This window comes from Hippocampus zosterae, chromosome 1 (assembly GCF_025434085.1).
Source record: "Hippocampus zosterae strain Florida chromosome 1, ASM2543408v3, whole genome shotgun sequence".
In the NCBI taxonomy this organism is placed as follows: Eukaryota; Metazoa; Chordata; class Actinopteri; order Syngnathiformes; family Syngnathidae; genus Hippocampus; species Hippocampus zosterae.
The window spans coordinates 20,651,943-20,674,570 of record NC_067451.1 but is presented as its reverse complement, the minus strand read 5'-3'; the positions used below and the strand labels follow the sequence as shown (position 1 = coordinate 20,674,570).

At 43.2% G+C, this 22,628-nt stretch overlaps 2 protein-coding genes across 44 annotated transcripts in view; both read left to right on the top strand.

The window, feature by feature from the left end:
- The window catches only part of LOC127603780 (protocadherin beta-11-like), a 76,711-nt gene extending 72,589 nt beyond the window's left edge, over positions 1-4,122 (top strand). For both annotated transcript variants that reach the window (XM_052070402.1, XM_052070392.1), the window contains one exon: positions 2,605-4,122. In XM_052070402.1, the coding sequence (XP_051926362.1) occupies positions 2,605-2,631 (27 nt within the window). In that variant the 3' untranslated portion in view covers positions 2,632-4,122. The remainder of the gene's footprint in view (positions 1-2,604) is intronic.
- Positions 1-22,628, top strand: part of LOC127603514 (protocadherin gamma-C5-like) — a 147,038-nt gene that overhangs the window by 102,944 nt on the left and 21,466 nt on the right. Inside the window, exons 2-3 of one of the 42 annotated variants that reach the window (XM_052070204.1) lie at positions 1,589-1,869; positions 5,798-6,517. The exons of 38 other annotated variants lie outside the window; for them this stretch is intronic. In XM_052070204.1, coding sequence (XP_051926164.1) covers positions 1,589-1,869; positions 5,798-6,517 — 1,001 coding nt within the window. Of the gene's footprint in view, positions 1-1,588; positions 2,605-5,797; positions 6,518-22,628 lie in introns of all 42 variants that reach the window. 3 more of the 42 variants (XM_052070256.1, XM_052070248.1, XM_052070231.1) reach the window with 3 other exon arrangements.

The window sequence follows — 22,628 nt, the reverse complement described above, 5'->3', positions numbered from 1 at the left end:
GTTTCCACAAACACATCTCCGGTGCCTGCTCAGTCGAGCCAGGACATCGAAACATGTCGCACGGCCCATGTTGTATGGAATTACCACCCTTGGAATATTAATCTCATATTTCCATGCCATATTTTTTTGCATTGGCCGTTGCCTTCTTGTATTGCTGGTGACTTTGCAAACGGTGAAAGAGGCCAACACGTAAAGGATTTGGCGGAGGCATCTGGTTGAACAATGACGCGGCAAGCGCTGCTTTTTGTCTGCGTGCTCGGCTTTCCAGCCGCTCTTGGACAAGTCAGCTACTCGATTCCCGAGGAAATGGCCAAAGGATCGTTCATCGGTAACGTAGCACATGATTTGGGACTGGATGTGAAACGCTTACAGTCGGGCAAAGCTCGCATCCACACGGGGGACCGCGGTGATTACGTCCAGCTCGATAAGGAAAAGGGAGTGCTGGTTATAAAAGAGAAGATAGATCGCGAAGCTGTTTGCGGCCAGACAACGCCTTGTGCGCTGCATTTTCAAATAGCGCTCGAGCAGCCGATAGAAATATTACCCGTGACTGTTGAGATCACAGATATTAACGACAACGACCCGGTTTTTGAAAAGGAAGATAGGGTGTTGGAGATCAGCGAGTCGGCTGTTCTTGGCTCTAAATTCATGTTAGAGAAAGCAGTCGACCCCGACATCGGGTTGAACGGGCTTCAGAGTTATACGCTAAAGCCGAATGATAATTTCATACTCAAATTACACAGACAGTCAGACGGTGGGAAGAAAGTGGAAATGATTTTACAGAAGCCCTTAGACAGAGAAAAAGAGGAATTTGTTACATTGCTCTTAACGGCGCATGATGGAGGAGAGCCGCAGAGGTCAGGAACAATGCAGATTCAAATTCAAGTGTTAGACGCGAATGATAATGCTCCCGTTTTTACACAAAATGTTTACAAAGCGAACCTTAAGGAAAATTCCCCGTCAGGAACACTCATTACTAGAGTGAGTGCTTCCGACGCAGACAAAGGCGCTAATGGAGAAGTGAGCTATGTCATTGGACACAGCTTGAGCAGCATTTCCAAATTATTTCATATTACTGAGGATGGAGATTTTGTGTTGAAAGGCCCTATAGATTATGAAAAGGCACAAAAATATGAGATTGACATAGAAGCAGTTGACAGAGGTGGGCTTTCTGATTCCAGTAAGGTGATCATTGATGTGGGCGATGTAAATGACAATACTCCTGTCATTAAAATGATTTCATCCTCCACTTCAGTGGAGGAGGAATTGCCTGCCAACACAGTGGTAGCGGTAATGAGTGTAAAAGATCCAGATTCAGAAGAAAATGGTAGAGTAAATTGTGTTATTGATAATAATATACCTTTTAAAGTAACATCTTCAAGTACTTTTTACAGTATTGTAGCAGATGGTGATTTGGACAGAGAGCGGTCATCAGAGTATAATATCACAGTGACATGCTCAGATGAGGGCGTGCCTTCCCTCTCTAGCAGCGTCACTCTCACCTTACTCATCTCAGATGTGAATGACAACGCGCCGGTCTTTGAGAGGAGCTCATATGAGGCCTCCGTTGTAGAAAATAACACACCAGGTCTCTCCGTATTCACACTGAAAGCCAGTGATGCTGATTGGAACCAGAATGCTCGTCTTTCGTACATCCTGGAGGACTCCTCAGTTAACGGAGTGCCAGTCTCCTCATATGTGTCCGTTAGTGCCGAGAGTGGAATCATCCATGCAGTGCGTTCTTTTGACTATGAGCAACTGAAAGAGTTCCATTTCCGAGTTAGAGCACAGGATGGAGGCTCCCCTCCCCTCAGCAGCAACGTGAGCGTTCGCATCCTGATCCAGGACCAAAACGACAACGCTCCTCAAGTCCTGTACCCGGTGCAAACGGGCGGCTCGCTGCTGGCCGAAATGGTGCCTCGTTCGGCCGACGTGGGCTTCCTGGTGACTAAAGTGGTGGCCGTGGACGTGGACTCTGGCCAGAACGCCTGGCTCTCCTACAAAGTGCACAAAGCCACCGACAGGGCGCTGTTTGAAGTGGGCCTCCACAACGGAGAAATCCGAACTGTCCGCCAAGTGACTGACAAAGATGCTGTCAAACAAAGACTGACTGTTGTCGTGGAGGACAACGGGCGGCCCTCTCGCTCAGCGACAGTCCTTATTAACGTGGCGGTGGCCGACAGCTTCCCTCAAGTGCTGTCAGAGTTCACTGACTTGAGCATGCACGACAAGGAGTACAATGACCAGCTGACTTTTTACTTAGTCTTGGCGCTGGCGGTGGTCTCCTTCCTCTTCATCACCTGCTTGCTGCTTATCATATCGGTCAAAGTGTACAGATGGAGACAGTCTCGTGTCCTGTACCACTCCAACCTGCCTGTCATTCCGTATTATCCGCCTCGATACTCGGATACTTTGGGAACGGGGACTCTCCCGCACGTCTACAATTATGAGGTGTGCCGGACCACTGATTCCCGAAAGAGTGACTGTAAATTGGACAAAGTTGCAAGCCAAAACGTGATGATGATGGACCCCAGTCTCACAGCAACCATGCATAAAATACAAAATGAAAAGAACATCCTGGATGAACTCGATTCTCCTCTAGAGGTTAGACTTCATTATTTTCAATACTGATACTTTTTTTTCAGAATGACAACTATTTCATGATTTTATCGTGTAAACCACCTCAATTAATTGATTGGGTTGAATCAGAGAACTGATTTGGAAATTCCAGGGTTTCAAATTTATTAGCCTACATAATGCTGTACTTGTATGTGGTTTAGTATGCCATTATTGTTTTTTTCCCACTGAACGTGAGCAGAGTATGGAGATCAATTAATCAGGTAATTTCTGTCAGTCGTCTCATCATCCATGAACATAAGTGAGCTCTTTCATATCATAGCAACAGTATACATGCTCATGTCCTGGCATTACTTGCAACATGTGTGACACATCTCAACTTAACTTTGTTTCTATGCTTTGAAACATGAGCTGTTCCTTTCCTTCTCCTTACTCTCATCTATACATCATTCCATAATAGCGTTTAAATTGAGTTTCCAGGATGATGCAGCCATCTACTCTTTGTAATTCAGGCAGTCGAACGGGTTGAAGGCCAGTCCGGAGCCTCGGTAGACCTGATGCGGGTGGTGGTGATGTTGTGGGTGGTGTGTGGCTGTGCTGAGGACTGGCCGATGTGGTGGTGCGGGCTTCTGGTTCCTGCGGGCACCACATTGTTGACTCTTGTTCTCGAACCTTTTACACTTTTGGGTGTGTGGCAAAATCTCATTTGGTTATTCGGTTCTTGAAGGGTACCCTTGAACTAAATGTAAATATCTGTTTTCATTTAAGGGCTGCTTGATTGTGTATTTTATCTTAGAAAGATAGATTTGGGAGGGTCATCTGCCCTGATAAATTTAAGATGACTCGTGCTTTTGAGCTCCTGAAAATTTACATATTTACCAATTTTTAAAATGATAAGTAGCATATTTTTTGAAACCTCCTGCAATAAAATTGGAAGTGTATACTTCAATCAGTTTCAACGGCAACCTATGGAATGGTGTTTAAATACAAAAATCATACAAACTCTCGTCTATGTTCCAACACAAGCAGACCGAACGTTGAATCCCTCTCGTTTCAGCACCATGGAGAGAGACGTTTTTCCTTTTAATCTGTTGTTACTCCCACTTGCTTTCCTCAGACGTCTGTAACTATTATGCAATGTATTACTTGCATACTGTATTACAATTTCTATGAGAATACAACATTTGTGAGTTCATGATTGTGTGCAAGATTTGAATAACAGGTGTTTAGGGGGTGGGCGCCCTGAATAAACCTGACTCCTTTAGAGTATAGAGCATTATACTATAAAATATTTCCATTGTTCTCTGGGATAACGCGTTTGTATTGCGACATGCATTTAATTGCTGAACAGTAACTGCAATCCCTCTTTTGGTCTCTAAGTGCCGCTGTAGGTCAATGTTAGGGTAATGGGGGGTGGCGGAGGGGGACAGATTGAGGGTCTGCATTAGTCCGTCTCACTTCGTGTCGCGTAAAGACGCCTCAACGGAACCGCTCCTTGTTCACCCACACAACTCGTGTTATTTGATTTGTGGATCGATTGAAAAAAAAAACGATGTGGGTCATTGCATTTTTCTTTGGGAAGCTATTCTTTTTCTGCCTTCATGCCACGGATGTAGCCGTCGCTCATGTCCGTTATTCCATACCCGAGGAGATGGCGATCGGATCTATCGTTGGAAATATCGCGCAAGATCTCGGTTTGGATATAAAGAGACTGAAATTCGGGCGAGCCAGAATATTTACAGAGGATAGCAGTGAGTACATTGCTCTCAATCTGGATAAAGGAATGCTTGAAATTAAGCAGCGAATAGACAGAGAGGAGAGGTGCGGCCAAGTGTCTCCTTGCTCTCTGCATTTCCAAATCATCTTGAATAACCCCATGCAGCTCCATCATGTCGATGTAGAAATTCTTGACATAAACGATAACGCTCCCACATTTTCAAAGAGGGAAATGAATTTGGAAATAAGCGAGTCTGCCGTTAAGGGGGCTCGTTTTTCACTCGACGGTGCCAAAGATCCAGACGTAGGCTCGAACACCCTGCATACGTACAAGCTTAGTCCCACAGATCATTTTAAATTAAATATACTCTCTCGTCCCGATGGCACCAAATATGTAGAAATGACACTCGATGCTTTGTTAGACCGAGAAATTCAGGAGGAGCACAAACTGACTTTAACTGCATATGATGGCGGCCACCCTCCCAAATCAAACTCTATAAGAATAAACGTCATTGTAGTGGATGCAAATGACAATGCACCCGTTTTTAGCCAGTCTCGTTACAGAACAAACGTACCCGAAAACACAGCGAGGGGAACGAATATTTTGCAAGTTAGGGCCATGGACGTAGATAAAGGAGCAAACGGGGAGGTGGTGTATTCATTCTCGCAGAACAGCGACGTGGCCTCTTCTGTGTTTAATATCCACGCAAATACAGGCGAAATCTCCGTGATGGGTGAGCTAAATTACGAAAAAGTCAAACAGTATGAAATAGACGTCGAGGCAACAGACAAAGGAGGGCTGAGGGACACGTGCAAGGTGTTAATCGAAATAGTTGATTTGAATGACAACGCGCCCGTAATAAGCATCCTTTCATTGTCCAATCCAATACCAGAGGATTCGCCTCTTGAAACAACAATAACTATGCTGAATGTGAAAGACTTAGACTCTGGTAAGAATGGGGAAGTCAAGTGTTTCATTAGCCCGGATTTGCCTTTCAAAATAAAATCATCATCACTCAATTTCTTTAGCTTGGTGTCCGATGACCTTTTGGACCGCGAAACCGTGGCGCAATATAACATAACAATAACAGCAATAGACGAGGGCACCCCACCTCGTTCTACCAACAAGACTATTAATTTGAAATTATCAGATGTAAACGATAACGCCCCAACGTTTCAACGCGCGTCTTATTCAGCCTGCGCCACTGAAAATAACGCTCCCGGTGTGCCGCTGCTAGCCGTCAAAGCCAGCGATAAAGACTCGGGGAACAATGCGCGCATTTCCTATTTCCTTGACGACGTCAAACTTTATGGGATGCCAGCTTCTGCCTTTTTTACGGTGAATGCGGAGAGTGGGGAGATAATGGCTGTGCGCTCCTTCGACTACGAGCAGACTAAGGAGTTCCACATTCGAGTCAGAGCTCAGGATGGAGGCTCCCCTCCCCTCAGCAGCAACGTGAGCGTTCGCGTCCTGATTCAGGACCAGAACGACAACGCCCCTCAGGTCCTGTACCCGGTGCAGACGGGCGGCTCGCTGCTGGCCGAAATGATGCCTCGTTCGGCCGATGTGGGCTATCTGGTGACTAAAGTGGTGGCCGTGGATGTGGACTCTGGCCAGAACGCCTGGCTCTGCTACAAAGTGCACAAAGCCACCGACAGGGCGCTGTTTGAAGTGGGCCTCCACACCGGAGAGATCCGAACCGTCCGCCAAGTGACTGACAAAGATGCTGTCAAACAAAGACTGACTGTTGTCGTGGAGGACAACGGGCGGCCCTCTCGCTCAGCTACGGTCCTTGTGAACGTGGCGGTGGCCGACAGCTTCCCTCAAGTGCTGTCAGAGTTCACTGACTTGAGCATGCACGACAAGGAGTACAATGACCAGCTGACTTTTTACTTAGTCTTGGCGCTGGCGGTGGTCTCCTTCCTCTTCATCACCTGCTTGCTGCTTATCATATCGGTCAAAGTGTACAGGTGGCGTCAAGAGCGCCTGTATTTCGAATCAAACGGCACACTTCCGGTCATTCCTTATTACCCACCCCTTTACGCCGACGGCTCCGGTACGCTGAAGCCGGCGTTCAACTATGAAGTATGCGGTACTACTGATTCCAGAAAGAGTGACCTGATGTTTTCCCGTGAAATCAGTCCTAATGCTGTCAGTGGCGTTGATGACCGTACTAGAACAGTGCAGAGACCCAAAACAGAATCCGAAACGTTGGTGGCAGAGGTGAGAATTGATCATTCGTCCCCCCCTGTTGAAATGCGTCTTACTTACCTCACTCAATTCAGCCGTATTTATATAGCACTTTAAAACAACTATCGCTGTATAATAAGTGTAAGACTAACAGTAAGACTAAGATCAAATCTGAGTCATGCTATGTCAAACCTATTATGTAAAGCATCACTTCTGCTTTGCGTCATGTTCGAGCCGTTCGTGTAACGCGTTGTTTTTCGCACTTGGATGTTGTTGCACGGTTATGTCAGTCAGATTGTGGTTTTACTGACTTTATTGGCATTTGACTATAAGCACAACCTCAGCACAATTGTGACCACTTCGAGAACTTGCCCTCTCACATGCTCAATAATATATTTGCTTGTATCTCTCATGATAAATTAATTGCATTTTACTACTCATATGAGTTGCTTGACCAGTGGATAAAAAAAAAAAAGTAATTATACCATTGTTATGGTGTTTACTCACTGTTATGCTCCCTCTCAACCCCAAATTTTAAATATTATGGTTTTGTTGTTTCCCTTTTAAAATATTTTTTATGCCGAGTTCAAAAGTAATTTTCCTTTGTATCAAGATAAAATGCATTAAGAATGGCCGAATCTCATTTAACTATCCTTTTTTCTAATTTGATGCGTGATGGCCGTCTCAATATACAATCTCATGAATCCAAACACCGTAGTCCATGGAAGCAAACAATGTTTTCCTTTTGTTATTGTTCATAAAGTTTTCACAGTCCATTTTATTTAATAAGATACTCATCCTCCCAAGCATGTTTTCTTAGTGAATGAATAATTCTTTGTGAACAGGGGAACTCCAGTGGCTCAACCAGTTGAGAGTAAAATATGAATAACAACACATAATGTATGCTGATTGCAGTTAAGATTCTGTATGTGTCGATATGCAACACAGTTGCAAATTTATTCAAGTGTCAAACGAGCCTTTAACCTGATTTATCGCCTTACTGTAGTATTTGTACCATAAATGTAAACTAACATCTTTCCGTTATGTGTTTTCCTTTGTTGTATCCATCCATGTTAGGGTGCTTTCATTTCTTTCTCATGTGCAATCATTTCAGACATACTCTGTCATCAATTGATCTGCACAGGTCCATCAGACGTTTGTTCCAATCAAAGAATATAGTCATCAGATTTGAAGTCAATATAAGTGCACGAATGACACGGACTTTTCATCCCTACTAAACCTTGCCACTGATGTATCTTACACAGAAACACACGGGCACTACATTTCCAGTGACCTATTTCACCAGCATGCATGATGCAACCACATGGGGACAAAAAGAATAGACACAGACAGCTCATGACCGTTTCGAATGCAAAGTGTGATGCGATGATGTTCTTTTAACATGTGGTGGATTCATTGCTGAATCTGCGGCGAGTGGGCGAAAGTAGTGTGATGGAGAGGAGGACAGAGGAAGGCAGCGGGGGAGGGGGCGAGGTGCGTGGTCCACCATCCCTTACGCAGCGTTTGTGTTTGTGATGCACGGCAGCCATTTTGCTCCGCAGCCGTCTTTGTGTGCCGGAATGAGAAAATATGTTATTGGCATGGCAACAGTTACATTAGGCTGTGCGCTCTGTGATTGGAAGACACCCTGTAAGCGCTTTAAAGAGGTGGAATGATAAGACAGACGGATAGGATGGAGGGAGAGAGGTTATGTAACAAAATATGAGTGGCTGTATAAAGTAGGGCAGAGGCTGAATGTCTCTCCCCGTGGGTGAAAGTGGGCTAACTGGTCATTGAATGGCAGCTATTCATCTTCAGAGCTGTAGTAGTATCACGTACACTCTGCTGTTGGTGTTGGTCAGCAACACAGCACTGTGCCGGTGTGTCACGCATGGGCCATATGATGCTCAAAGTGTAGGTGAGGTGCAATGTTGACAAATAAACGCACTCGCTTGTTGAAAGGCCATTTTACTACTTTTACGGATAGTACTGTATATGCATTTTTTGTACGCTTTTCATTCCCATTGTGCTACGACCATGTGAATAATTTTCACTTGTCTCCAATTTCCTTAATTGTATTCAGGGTGCCTTTCTGTGCTGTTTTGGATGTCTTGCTACACCATTAATTGCCAATGAAGAAATCAAGTGGAAGGTGAAAAAGTAATTATGGACAGCTTCAAATGGAATCCAATAAATGAACATGTTATAGGAAATCTGCCATTTCAAGAATAATAATTCTTTCATTTCTGTGACAGCCATGTGGTCCTAGTTTGAATGTTGAAAATGTTTATTGTTAAATTGATTACCGGTATTGATTAAAACCCAGCACTAACTCTTAAATTCAGATAGTTCAAGTCTTGGATTTCATTATTCTTAAAACCAGTGCGTGCAGTCCAGATTTGGTGTTCACCTTGTATATTAATTTGTTTATGGTAGTAGAATATAGTTTATATATAACCTTCCTTTTCAAGGATTATCAACCAGTTGAACATCCTAGATCATTGATTCTGTTTAGCTGTTACTGTTATGCTTTATTCCGAATAGGAAAGGTATGAAGGAATGGTATGACGCTCCGCCATAACATATGACGAATTGGACGTATGCGTGTGTTCTTGAGAATTTCAATAACGCGTGAGCGATTGGATGATTTTGGCTCCCACTGTCAAGGATGGCCACTGTGCCATCACTATTCTTGTTTTGCGAAGTCCTCCTTCCATCCTTCCTCTTTGGCTTGTGATCCGCTTGTCTGCTGCAGCCACCCCTCCCCCGCTCCAGCTGCACCACTTTGCAGCAAAGAGAAAGGGAGTGAAAGATTGCTCAGTCAGACATCCTTTTTGTCGATTAAAACACACAAATCACATTATGGCGTTTAATGCATAATGTCACTGTGCTTTCTCAGGGTCACGTTAATGCCAACTGCATGTTCTAATAGTTCATTTCCTTCTTATATCTTGAATGACTATTATTATGACTATTATTGTCCTACGTGTCCATCAGATCATCGCAATTTTGAATGAATGAATTTCTTCTGTCTTTCCTTTCCACGTTATTTGTTTGCTCCTTTTCTTCTTTTATGCCAGCAAGTAAAGGAAACAGGGTGGGATGCAAGAGGTTGGATGGGTTACCATGGCAACAAGCTGACTCACTGGCAGGGCTTTACCATTTCGACTGATAGGGGTGAGCAGCAATGGCAGCCCTTGCGTGTGTATGCAGACTGCCGAGATTAAGAGGATAGCAGGCACCCCTGTTTTGGGCAGAGAGGTGCAGCATGCTCACACCAGTAGGGGGGTGGCTGATGCTGAGGAGGATGGAACGTGGGAGGGTGATCACGGCCCCCTTTTCTTTTTTTTTTTTTTTTTTAGCCCTCGTGATTGATGCTGTCGCTGCCCTATTTGGTTAGTTTGTCCTCATTCCAACGAACCTCAGTGCTCAAGTCAACCGGAGATGTTTGCATTGCAAGCGGTCTTTTTTTACACGGCTTATGTGACAAAAATAGACATCTTTCTCCATGTTTCTTTTTTAGACGCACCATTTTATAGATGATGTTTAGTGATCAAAACAATGATGAGCTGCATTGTTTTGTTGTTGATTTTTCTTCCCAGGCACAAAGGCAGTGCACATTGATTGGCATGTCTCATGAATAAAACATTTCTCACTGGCCATCGCCTCGAGGCCCTCTGCTGTTGGTTTCATGGAAGTGACTTTGTGAGCCACAGTGGCAAGAACGATGATGAGGATTTATGCTTGGAAGATGTCTGAATGCAGTTTTCTTACAGATTCACTTTTGTGATCATTACTTTGTGTTTTGAATGTGGGAGTTGCATCCTATCTATTGCTTCTCTTTGAGATTAATGATTAGACTACTTTTTCTCCCCCCTAAAACAAAACAAAAAACGTCATTGTTCTGCTCGTGTGTAAATATGCTTGCTCTTATTTATTTGGTCGCTTTTCACTCAAAGGATATATATATATATATATATATATATATATATATATATATATATATATATATATATATTAAAAAAAAGAAAATCCTCATCTCACCCCTCGGGTGGTGTCCGTCCCTCATTCAGCTCGGGTCCTCTACCAGAGGCCAGGAAGCTTGAGGGTTCTGCGCAGTATCCTTGCTGTTCCCAGCACTGCACATTTCTGGACTGAGATGTCCGATGTTGTTCCCGGGATCTGTTGCAACCACTCATCTAGTTTGGGGGTCACTGCCCCGAGTGCTCCGACCACCACAGGCACGACTGTCACCTTTACCTTCCAGGCTCTCTCCAGCTCCTCTCTGAGCCCTTGGTATTTCTCGAGTTTCTCATGTTCCTTCTTCCTGATGTTTCCATCACTAGGGACCGCTACATCCACTACAACGGCTTTCCTCTGCCCTTTATCTATGATCACGATATCTGGTTGGTTCGCCATTACCATCTTGTCAGTCTGGATCTGGAAGTCCCACAGGATCTTCTAGCATACAGCTTTATGTCATCCATGTAGAGGAGGTGACTGATTGTAGCTCCATTTCTGAGGCGGTATCCATAGCCTGTCTTGGTGATTACTTGGCTTAGGGGGTTCAGTCCTATGCAGAACAGCAGTGGGGAGAGTGCATCACCTTGGTATATGCCACATTTGATGGACACTTGGGTAAGTGGCTTGCCATTGGCTTCAAGTGTGGTTTTCCACATCCTCATCGAGTTCGCAACGAAGGCTCTTAGGGTCCTGTTCACCTTATACAACTCCAAGCATTCAGTGATCCATGTATGTGGCATCGAGTCATAGGCTTTCTTGTAATCAATCCAAGCTGTGCACAGGTTGGTACGTCGGGACCTGCAGTCTTGTGCGACTGTTCTGTCAACCAGGAGCTGATGTTTGGCTCCTCTGGTATCTCTACCAATGCCCTTCTGCGCTTCGTTCATGTATTGATCCATGTGTCCACTTATCTTAGCCGCAATGATGCCTGACATGAGCTTCCATGTTGTGGAGAGAGGTTATTGGCCGATAGTTGGATGGGGCTGCACCCTTCGAGGGATCCTTCATGATCAGGATCGTTCGCCCTTCGGTTAGCCATTCTGGGTGAGTCCCATCCCTCAGCAGCTGGTTCATTTGTACTGATAGGCGCCCATGGAGTGCTGTGAGTTTCTTTAGCCAGTTGGTGTGGACCATGTCCGGGCCTGGTGCTGTCCAGTTCTTCATATCTGAGACTCTTTCCTGTATGTCTGCCACTGTTATGGTAACTGGGTTCTGTTCAGGGTGGTTGCTGTGCTCCTCTCTCAGGGTCACCAGTCATTGTGCACTGCTGTTATGTGCAACCTCCTTCTCCCATATGCCTTTCCAGTACCTTTCAGTTTCCAGTCTTGGTGGGTCAGCTCTGTTGTTAGGACCCTGCCACTGAGCGTACACTTTCGCAGGTTGTGTTGCGAACAGCCTGTTTATTCGTCTGGCCTCATTCTCTTTCGTGTACCGCTTTAGGCGACTGGACAAGGCTTGGAGCCTTTGTTTGGCAGTTTCGAGTGCTTCAGGTATAGTCATCTGGATGTACCTCTCGGGTATCGGCCTTTTCATCACACCTCTCTGGGCCTCCGTCAATTGACTCACATCTTTCCGGGCCGCCTTGATCTTAGCCTCCAACCGTCTTTTCCATGGTGGGTAACGTATCTCATGGCTTCCATGGTTGCTCTTATAGCCGAGAGTCTCCAGGATCACTGATGCTGGAGGTTTCCATGATCGTTACGGTAGGGATCGCTCTCAGTGCTGCATTCACACTTTCTATGAGACTTTCAGATGGTACTTCACATAGCCGTTGTAATCGTTTTCTAGGTTGCCCAGCTTTCATTCTCGCCATGATCTTAGCTTTCAGGTCAGTTGCTGCCTCGCTCAGCATTTCATTCATTGGGGCTGGCCTCCCAATCTCATCATCTGCATTCATTGGGGCTTGCCTCCCAATCTCTGGTATGACCTCCTCCTCTGATCTGGCAGCCTGGGGCCCTTCACCATGGAACCTGCATTGTACCTCATCAATCTCAAGTTGTGACAGCAGCTGCCGTTAGTGGATGTTGGAACACTGAGCTACTAGTTGTTTCGCGGTCAACCGTGACTGTGGGTTACGAAGTAACCATTTAGCCCACATTCTCTGCATGTAACCCCTCTGACTAGGGTTGCTTGAGTAGTAGCATTCCAACAGAGCCATGTTATCGCATCTCGCCCATCTCCACTTTGTTCCAGTAGCCCATTTTTCATCAAGGTGCTCTGGTTCCCCAGCACCTGACGCAGACCTTGTTTGGCCGGGCGACGTCTGAGCCGGCATGTCATTCGTTTTATTGTCTCATCATTGTATGAGGTAGGCATTAGCGTGAAGGATCTTGCCCAAGGACCCACACTGGATGGTGTTATGTGCTCATTTTTTTTGCCCCAAGCGGGATTCGAACCACCGTCTCCCGTATGCCAAACCGATGCCTTACCGATGCCTTACCAACTGAGCTATCCAGTGTGTGTGTGTGTGTGTGTGTGTGTGTGTGTGTGTGTGTGTGTGTGTGTGTGTGTGTGTGTGTGTGTGTGTGTGTGTGTGTGTGTGTGTGTGTGTGTGTGTGTGTGTGTGTGTGTGTGTGTGTGTGTGTGTGTGTATATATATATATATATATATATATAGGCGGCCCGGTAGTCCAGTGGTTAGCACGTCGGCTTCACAGTGCAGAGGTACCGGGTTCGATTCCAGCTCCGGCTTCCCTGTGTGGAGTTTGCATGTTCTCCCCGGGCCTGAGTGGGTTTTCTCCGGGTGCTCCGGTTTCCTCCCACATTCCAAAAATATGCATGGCAGGCTGATTGAACACTCTAAATTGTCCCTAGGTGTGAGTGTGAGTGCGAATGGTTGTTCGTCTCTGTGTGCCCTGCGATTGGCTGGCAACCGATTCAGGGTGTCCCCCGCCTACTGCCCGGAGATGGCTGGGATGGGCTCCAACACCCCCCGCAACCTTAGTGAGGATCAAGCGGTTAGGAAGATGAATGAATGAATGAATGAATATATATATATATATATATATATATATATAATTAGAGCTGTCAGTTTAGCGCGTTTTTATTGGCATTAATTTAAATGAATATTAACGGGATTAATTTTTTTTCTCGCGAGATTAACGCGGCACGCGTCACAAGCGGATGATACGTTGCTCTATAAATACACCAGAAACAAAACAACAAGCGCTGCAGAAGTCCACGCCCATGTCTGTTTTGCCAGCCAAGGCAGCGAGACACCGAAAAGGGATACTTAGAGTTTATGAATGGAAAGTTTACTTTTAAATAGTTGCCATATTGCTCCACTGACAAGACCAAAGTTTTCTGTTCTTCTCTCTCTCTCTGTATCATACAGGTATACGATGTCTGCCCCTGACGCGATTGTTACTTGTTTGGAACTATTTTGTGTGGAAGGTTACAGTTGTCTGTGTCCATATAAATAGAGCGGGTGGAGCTTCTCTGTGTTCGTCTGACAGCGACAGTGCGCTACGGTGGTAGCGACCTAGCGAAAGTAAACCGTCTCCAGTGTTGTCATCGAACCAAGTGTAGTCACTCGAAATGAGGTCTACACAAAACCGTAGAGAGACTTCCGCGCAAGAAGGACCAACACAATCAACATAGCCTGACTGTGTTAGGGGGAGTGATCACTGTATAATGTTATATTGCTCTGTTTTGATTTCATAAAAAAAGAGAGCAGCTGTTGTGTGACAAAATATTTTTTTTCACCGTTATTGATGGACAGTAATATTGTGTGAGAGATTATGTGTGAATAACTGCACCAAGTGAGAAATTGTTCACGTAAAGTTGAAAATCGAAATTGTTATTTCAGTAAATATTTGCATTTGGCACATAGAAAACTGATTCATGATTCCATGTTGATGAGAGCATTAAAATGGGGCAAAAATAGGACAAAAAATGTAAAAGGAAATTCATAAACGATAAAAATGTGTGAGCAATCACGATTAATTTTTTAGTTCATTTGAGTTAATTATGACATTTGCATTTTTAATTAGATTAAATAAATTAATCGTTTGACAGCTCTAATATATATATACTGTATATAGTATCAAATGTAATTATTTCTTTTGGTTTTCAGTTAAATAGTGGCATTGGTAATTGTTTTTGAACTTTTGCCAGGAGCTTCATTTTAACACAACAGTTGCAAGTCTTTGTATGCTAGTCTCTGTGCTCAAATTGTGCTGTTGAGTGCTCATTCTTTGTCAAATATTGATACAAATGGAAACACATTGCTGTCAGTAAGAGTGCATGTAAAATGAACGATTGCAATGCTCAAGAACATTTGTAGCAAAACTGACCTCATGCTAAACACACACAAATAATGACAGTTTTTGTGAGTCTCATGGTAAGTATGTTGGTTGTGAAGTTTGCAAAGTCCAGGGTTAGTGTTTGACCACCAGTCTGACCAGTATCCCTTTTCTCTCGTCTTTTTCTTTCATGTCTCCTCTTGTCAACTGCTGCCCATCCCTGCATCCCTCACTCCTGTTCAACCATCGCTCACCAAATAAGGTAAGAACGTTTTTTCTATATTTATGACACATAAGAAAACAGAGACAAAACATTGACAAATCAGTAGCCACTCAAAATAGTTGAAAACAAATGTATTCGTTCTGAATTTCCTTTGTGGCTGACACATCTGTTCACATCCCTCACAAAGACACAGACACACAGCGATTGATTGTTCATGTCTTGCACAAACTGCAATGAAATGTTCCTGAAACCGTAATACACGGCACATGTTCAAAAAGGTTCTGTTTGTATTCAGCAGCAAGAAAGTGCCACACAAAATGGCTCCATCAATGTCAGAGCCTTGACAGGCAGAGGAATGTAACTTGCAGGATTATCGACCTTTTTGAAACTTAGAGCTACTACTTCGGTACTAATTAAGGTGGTAGCCCACCATTTGGATATACACTTCTGAAATAACATTTGCTGAAATGACCTTGAATTAAATTTTATTATTCTATGTTACCAATAACAGCATTAATTCGTGAGACTGTCATGTTAATGCTATCTCATAATATGTAGGAAACCAATACATATCAACATGCAGCACTTTATTTCGATAAAACTGCCAGTGTTTACATTTTCAATTGATCACGTTTACAACATAGTGCGGGCTGCTCATGCAGCCTTTGTGGGGCTCTCTGGTGCTCACGGGTGCCACTTTGGTGACCCCTGACTTACATTCTAAATGAAGAGCAAGGTTCACACATACTGTACAGTCGATGCAATAACTGGAGAGCACATGTCCTGTCAAACGTTTGAATGACAGCATAAAAGATGCGGTAGGTGAAACTCCAGATAACAAGTTACAGGATTTTGGATTAGACCCCTTTGATCATCACGACCACTGGGCACTAATGCTTGCTAATGAAAACATAATTTTGAGGTTATACTCATGTGAGTGTGAATGTATTTCTATTACCTGTATTTATGCTAAAATTAAAGAAGCAATTGCTGTCAAAGGCACGACACAATACATCATGAATAATAATAATCAAGCATTTAAGTGTTGTAAATGAAACTGTTTTAATTCTATGCATTGCATTGTTCCTCCTGCATTATTTTAAATCCTACATCTGCTGTTTGTTTTATGGTACTGTAATTCCAAATTACAGTTGGTGCAATAGTCCTTTGCATTTTTACAGCATATTGTTGTTAGCGCTGTTGTTTTCCAATGAGTAGGTTTCAAACTGCAGAGTTGATACCTCTTCTTCAATCACTTTTCCTTCCCGTGTGGGGCGTCCACCAATCTCCAACGTGAAGATACAACGTGTTGTACCTTCAGGTTACAACAGTATTGAACATTTGTGAGTGTACACACCTTTGTGAATGACGTCCAAATCGAGAGCTGTGTTAAAGAATCCTTCTTTACAAGGATATTATTGCTCAAGTATGCCTCACTTCAAGAGATAGCTATTAAACAACAGTATTTTTTGTGGTTTTATTGGCATCCTATGACACTCTCTAATGCTGCTTTAGTTATCATCGATGAAAGGATCAAAATATGAGACTAGCATTTATATTTTCTCTGTGAATTACAAGATACAGTACATCCTCCCTAATGTTGTGTCCTCTGAGTGTACAGTTTGTCTTGATATTTTGACTTTTCACATGATATATATATATATATATATATATATATATATATATATATATATATATATATATATATATATATATATATATATATATATATATATATATATATATATATATATATATATATACACACACACACACATATATATAGGGCTAAGCGTAACATTTGTGGGTAAGAAGGCTGCAGTAACACAAGTTACACGACCGCAAGAAAATAGTGGCGGTGCCTCGAGTGTGTTGAGATTTGTCCTTTGGATTCAGCGTGGTTTGCAGTTGCAGCAGTTGGCCTCCTGTGTGGCGCTGTCCACTCCCGTGGTTCTGAAAGCAGCTCCCTGACTCTCTCCCCCCACCTTTGCTACTCCCGGCCTGGCTCTCTCCATCTCCCTCTGTCGTCCACATTGCTGCGCAACAGACGAAAATAACAAAAGTGACGTCCAGATCGTATATCCATATTGAGAAATGTATTATTTAATATAACATATGGCTTCATTTTTCATCTTGATATCAGTGACAGTTCAAGCAAAGTCACGATCTGTTTGTCTTTTAATTTGTAGTTTTGTGTTTGTATACCTGAGAGACACAAAGTGTGTGATATGCACAAATTAGCCATGTGGCGATAGAACGAAAAATCTATCATTTGGGATGGCATTCAACACCTCTTTTTAGCTCATCGAGCTCCCCCTCCATCTTTTGTTGGTTTGCTCCACAGACCTCCATCCGGGTATTTGATATGTTCGCGTGGCACGCAGGGTAAATTCAAGCAGTGAGCACGAGATGACGTGCGGAGGCTGCACTTGCTCTCTCCAGCCACTGGAAGGCGATGATCAGCCTTGTTGAATTGGAGAGGACCTGTATGTGCTATGAATATATTTGAAGGAGTATTCAAGTCGTTTGGCATTGGTTTAAATGTGTAATTCAAATAAATATTTAGTATCACGTATAAATTTGTATGATGCAGTGTGTTCAAATAAAAACATATTACACAAATATATACTGTAATATTACATTAGTTTTCGTATTTTACTCCATTCAATATCAATAGAATTGACTGGATATTACATTCGATTGAACGAATGTATTAAAATAAAGTAATGTAGTATTAAATTGGGATATTTTTGTTTACTATTTTTACTATTATTACCTATCTTTGTATTCTTCATAAAATGAAATAAAAACTTGAGTTGTCCTTTCATTATGAATAGGGTTGACTGGGTATTACATTGCATAGCACTAATGTATTAAAATAAGGGAATGTAATATTCAATTCGTATATTTTTGACTAGCCCTAGTTTTTTCTTATCTTTGTACTCTTCACAACATTCAAGAAAATTTTGAGTCGTCTGGTCGCCACTGTAAAAATACACTATTTGGTATTTTGTGCATATTGGAGTGGCCTTTCAATCTACTTCAAAATGCATGCTGGTCGGTGTTGTCAGGTAAGATAACATTGGATTTGAGTGGCATAATAATGAAGGCTGCATGTTGTTTGAAGTCATTTTCCACGTTTTTAACTTGTATTTGATTACGTTAGCATATTCGGCGTTTTGAAATAAGGTACTTTAATATTAAATTTGTATTTTACTTTTTTCAAAATTTGATTAGAACCAGTATAGTTCCTACGATGGTTTAGCTTTTGTACTTTATAAGATGTTAACAGAATTATAGACAATGTTTTACGCTGCTGTGCATGCACATTTTGTACGAATATTAATGGCCTTTCAATAAACGTTAAAATGCATGATGTTGAATTGTTGTGAGATATAATTGAGTGGCGTAATAAAGGGTGTATATTGTGTGACCCCATACACCACGTTTAAATTTTGATATAATTAATATGTTAATACGATAACTATAATACTCGACTGATATTCGCATATACTTTTTTATTTTATTTATTTATTTTTTGAAATCGTGTCCCGTGATATGAAATTAGCATTTACTTTTTTCAATGTTTAGTTTTTAAAAAGTATTTCTTTTTTTAAATACTAATTGAACAGTATAGTGTAGTGTGCTAATAAAATCAAAGGCAATCTATTTTATCCTAAGAATGGATTATAATAATAATAATAATAATAATAATAATAATAATAATACATTTTATTTATAAGCGCCTTTCGAGACACCCAAGGACACTTTACAATAACATGCATGATATTCGTTAATGTTATGTTAGAGTCGTATAATATTGTTATGAAGGGTGACTGTTTACATGTGCTATTCTAAAATATAAATATATATTGAAATGCCGACATAATTCTATTACAATGAAGCACAGGTTAAATTAGTGTTTGACTTGTTTCAATATTTAATTAAAAACGTACGTGTTTTACACGTTTTAGATTTGTCTTTTGTAATATGTTAATATATATTGTACATTCATTGCTGCAACTAAAAACATGCATAATTGGTATATTTTAGTATTTTATGTATTTATTTTTATGTTATTATTTTTTTACAGATATTCATTGCCATTAATTACACATTTAACTGCAATTTATCATATTTGAGTGGCATTAGGGTGTGTGTCGGTGTGACGTAATTGTATCACAGAAGCCTTCCTGGTTGGCTGGAACGTGTTGTCGGTGTGCACCAATGACAGAAAGACGTGTACAAAGAGATCTCATCGTGTCGCACCTTCCTTGCACTTGCCTTCACACGGTCGAACAGGGGGAGGGCTTTATGCAGACAAAGCATGACAATCTCTCCTATCACTCACATTTGGCAGGACGTTTTTTCGCCGGATTACAAACTCTGTTTTTGCATCATCAGTAGAGGCTTTCACTGGATGTATTGCATTTTAGTGGAATAATGTGGCACAAATTGTCCGCGTGGCATTTGCTTTGGTGGTGGCATCATTTCTCCCTTTTGTGGAGTACAACAGACGGACAGACCCGCTTCAGCATCCCGGAGGAGTTAAAACGGGGCTCGGTGGTGGGAAATCTTGCAAAGGATTTGGGTTTGGTCGTTTCGGAGCTCCACCGGCGTAAACTGCGGATAACGTCGGAGACTGGTAAGCAGTATTTCAGTGTGGACCTCGGGAAGGGAGACCTGCTGGTGACTGATCGAATAGACAGAGAGGAGCTGTGCGGACAAAGAGCGGCATGTCTGCTCCCCATAGAGCTGGTAATAGACAACCCCTTGCAACTGCATAGGGTTGAGATTGAAATATTGGACACAAATGATAACTCTCCTAGTTTCCTGACGAAGGAAAAAATATTAAAAATAGCTGAACAATTCAACCCTGGCGCGCGGTTTCCTTTAGAAAGTGCACAAGATCCCGATGTGGGCCCTAACTCTGTCCGCTCTTATGTTATCAGCAAAAATGACCATTTTAAATTAGCTGTTAAAAGCCACAAGGATGGACGGAAAATCCCCGAACTAGTGCTTGAAAAGCCACTCGATCGAGAAAAGCTGCCTGTCCATCATCTCATCCTCACGGCTGTTGATGGTGGCGACCCGGCCCGGTCAGGGACGTCCCAAATTACAATAGCAGTCCTTGACAATAACGACAATGCGCCCCAGTTCGAGAGGCAGCTTTATGAGGCCAATATCAGCGAGAAGGCGAGTCCGGGCGCGCAGATATTACAAGTGAAAGCGACAGATGCAGATGAAGGACTAAATGGTCAAATTGAATATAGTTTTGCAGAGCAAACGTCAGAAGAGATTTTATTATTATTTAACATTGAATCTGCAACTGGAGATATTACAGTCAAAGGAGATTTAGACCATGAAATGAGTTCTTTACACAGGTTTGACATTACAGCGAAAGACAAAGGCAATCCCAAAATGGAGGGGCACAGTGGCGTCGAAATAAAAATCATTGACGTGAATGATAATGCTCCTGAAATAATCGTGACGTCCCTAACGAGCCCGGTGCCGGAGGATGCAGCCAAGGGGACAGTCATTGCTCTTATAAGTACAAGAGACCCCGATTCAAAGGAAAATGGCAAGGTTACGTTGCGGCTGCCATCCGAATCTCATTTTAAATTAAATCCGTCTGTTTCTAATCACTACTCATTAGTCACAAACGGGCCGCTTGATCGTGAAATAAATGACCAGTATAGTGTTGAGATAAGTGCCACTGATTATGGAAAACCGCCACTGTCGAGTGCAAAAACAATTGTCGTTAAACTTTTAGATGTAAATGACAACCCACCGGTTTTCTCGCAGCCTCGTTACACGATTTATGTCAAGGAAAACAGCGCTCCAGGCCATATTTTATGTTCGGTGTCCGCAAGTGACCCGGATGCTGGTGAAAACGCCAAAGTGTCTTACTCCATCGCGGACTCGAAAGTACACGACGCGTCCGTGTCGTCTTACGTTTACGTGAACTCGGAGAACGGCAGCATCTTCAGCATGCACTCGTTTGACTACGAGAAAGTCAAAGTGTTTCGGGTTCGGGTTGAGGCGAAGGACCAGGGCTCCCCGTCCCTCAGCAGCAACGCCACCGTCCACGTTTTCATCCTGGACCAGAACGACAACGCCCCCGCCGTCATATACCCCTCCCCCCACGCCGCCTCCCACCTGAGGGTGCCCCGCTCGGCCAAGGCGGGCCACCTGCTCACCAAGGTGACGGCCGTGGACGCCGACTCGGGCCACAACGCCTGGATCTCCTACAAAGTGGCGGAGGCCACCGACGCCTCCCTTTTCACGATCAATTTGTACACGGGGGAGGTGAGGACCAAACGCGCCGTGTCTGAGCACGACGACTCCTCTCAGAGGCTGATCGTCGAAGTCGAGGACGACGGGGAGCCGGTGCAGTCGGCCACCGTCACGCTGTCCATCCTGTTGGAGGACGGCGTGAGCGAGCCCGCGTTGGAGCTGAGACGCAAGGCGTCCGAGCCCGTCAACAAAGGCGGCAGAATCACGCTTTATTTGATCGTGGCTCTGGCCTCCGTGTCCGTGCTGTCTCTGCTCACTTTGCTCGTCTTGGGCGTCAAATGCATGAAGAGCAGCGCCAGCGGGGCCACTTGTTGCGTGCGACGGACACTCTCCGATGAGGACAAGAAGCCCAACAGAAATCTGCACATTCAGCTCAACACCGATGGGCCCATCAAGTACGTGGAGGTTCTGGGAGGAGACGTCATGTCTCAGAGTCACTCCTTCCGGTCGTGCATGTCTCCCATGTCGGAGTACAGTGATTTCACGCTGGTCAAGCCCAGCAGCACCACCGACTTTAAGGAGGTCATCAGCGTCCTGGATGCGTCTTTGCCTGACAGCACCTGGACCTTTGAGAGCCAGCAGGTGAGCGCTACTTCAGTTTGCACTCAAGGGGAACTCGGTGCAGTCCACTCATACCCATTTAAACGTTTCCCTTATTTTTGTACAGTAGTGATTCGTTCTCTCTACAACAATAGCTTGTGTCGGTGTTCTTATCACTTATGCCGACTTTATATTGCTGCAGCCACATTTTACGATTTAAATGAAGAAAGCTGTTGCACAGTTTTCATGTGTGTTATGGGAATAATTCTGCAGTGTTACAACGAACTTCAAATCTTCCCATACAACATTTTTTTCTCATTAATTTCCTTTGAATTTGAAAATGTTTTTGCCAACAGATTCACAACCTGATCTCGAGTTGCTTTAGCGAATGTTTTGCCTCTCACTTTTGTGTAGCATGCCTGTTGTAGTCACAGCATAAATTTTGGTTGGAATGTGGAAACTTCAGGAATTTGTTTCACACCCCAGACCACGGTTGAATTGTAGTTTATTTGCCTTCTTTTCCATCATGTATCGACACAATTTTAATTGTTATGATTTGTCGGAGACGCAGGATACTTAGTCACGCTGCTCGCATCACAGTGTAGTTTCTTCAGGTGTTTTTTTTCCTTTCATTTTGGTTGACATTGGTTCATGTGTTCCAACTGATTTTCGCAGGAATGCATGCTTATCTGCCACACAACTGATATACATTCAGTGATGGTCATAAAGTCATTTCATTTTGTTGGAGTAAACTTAAGTACAAGATAAACACGCCAATCCCGAAAGAAATAATTAAACAATATCATAATAGACACCC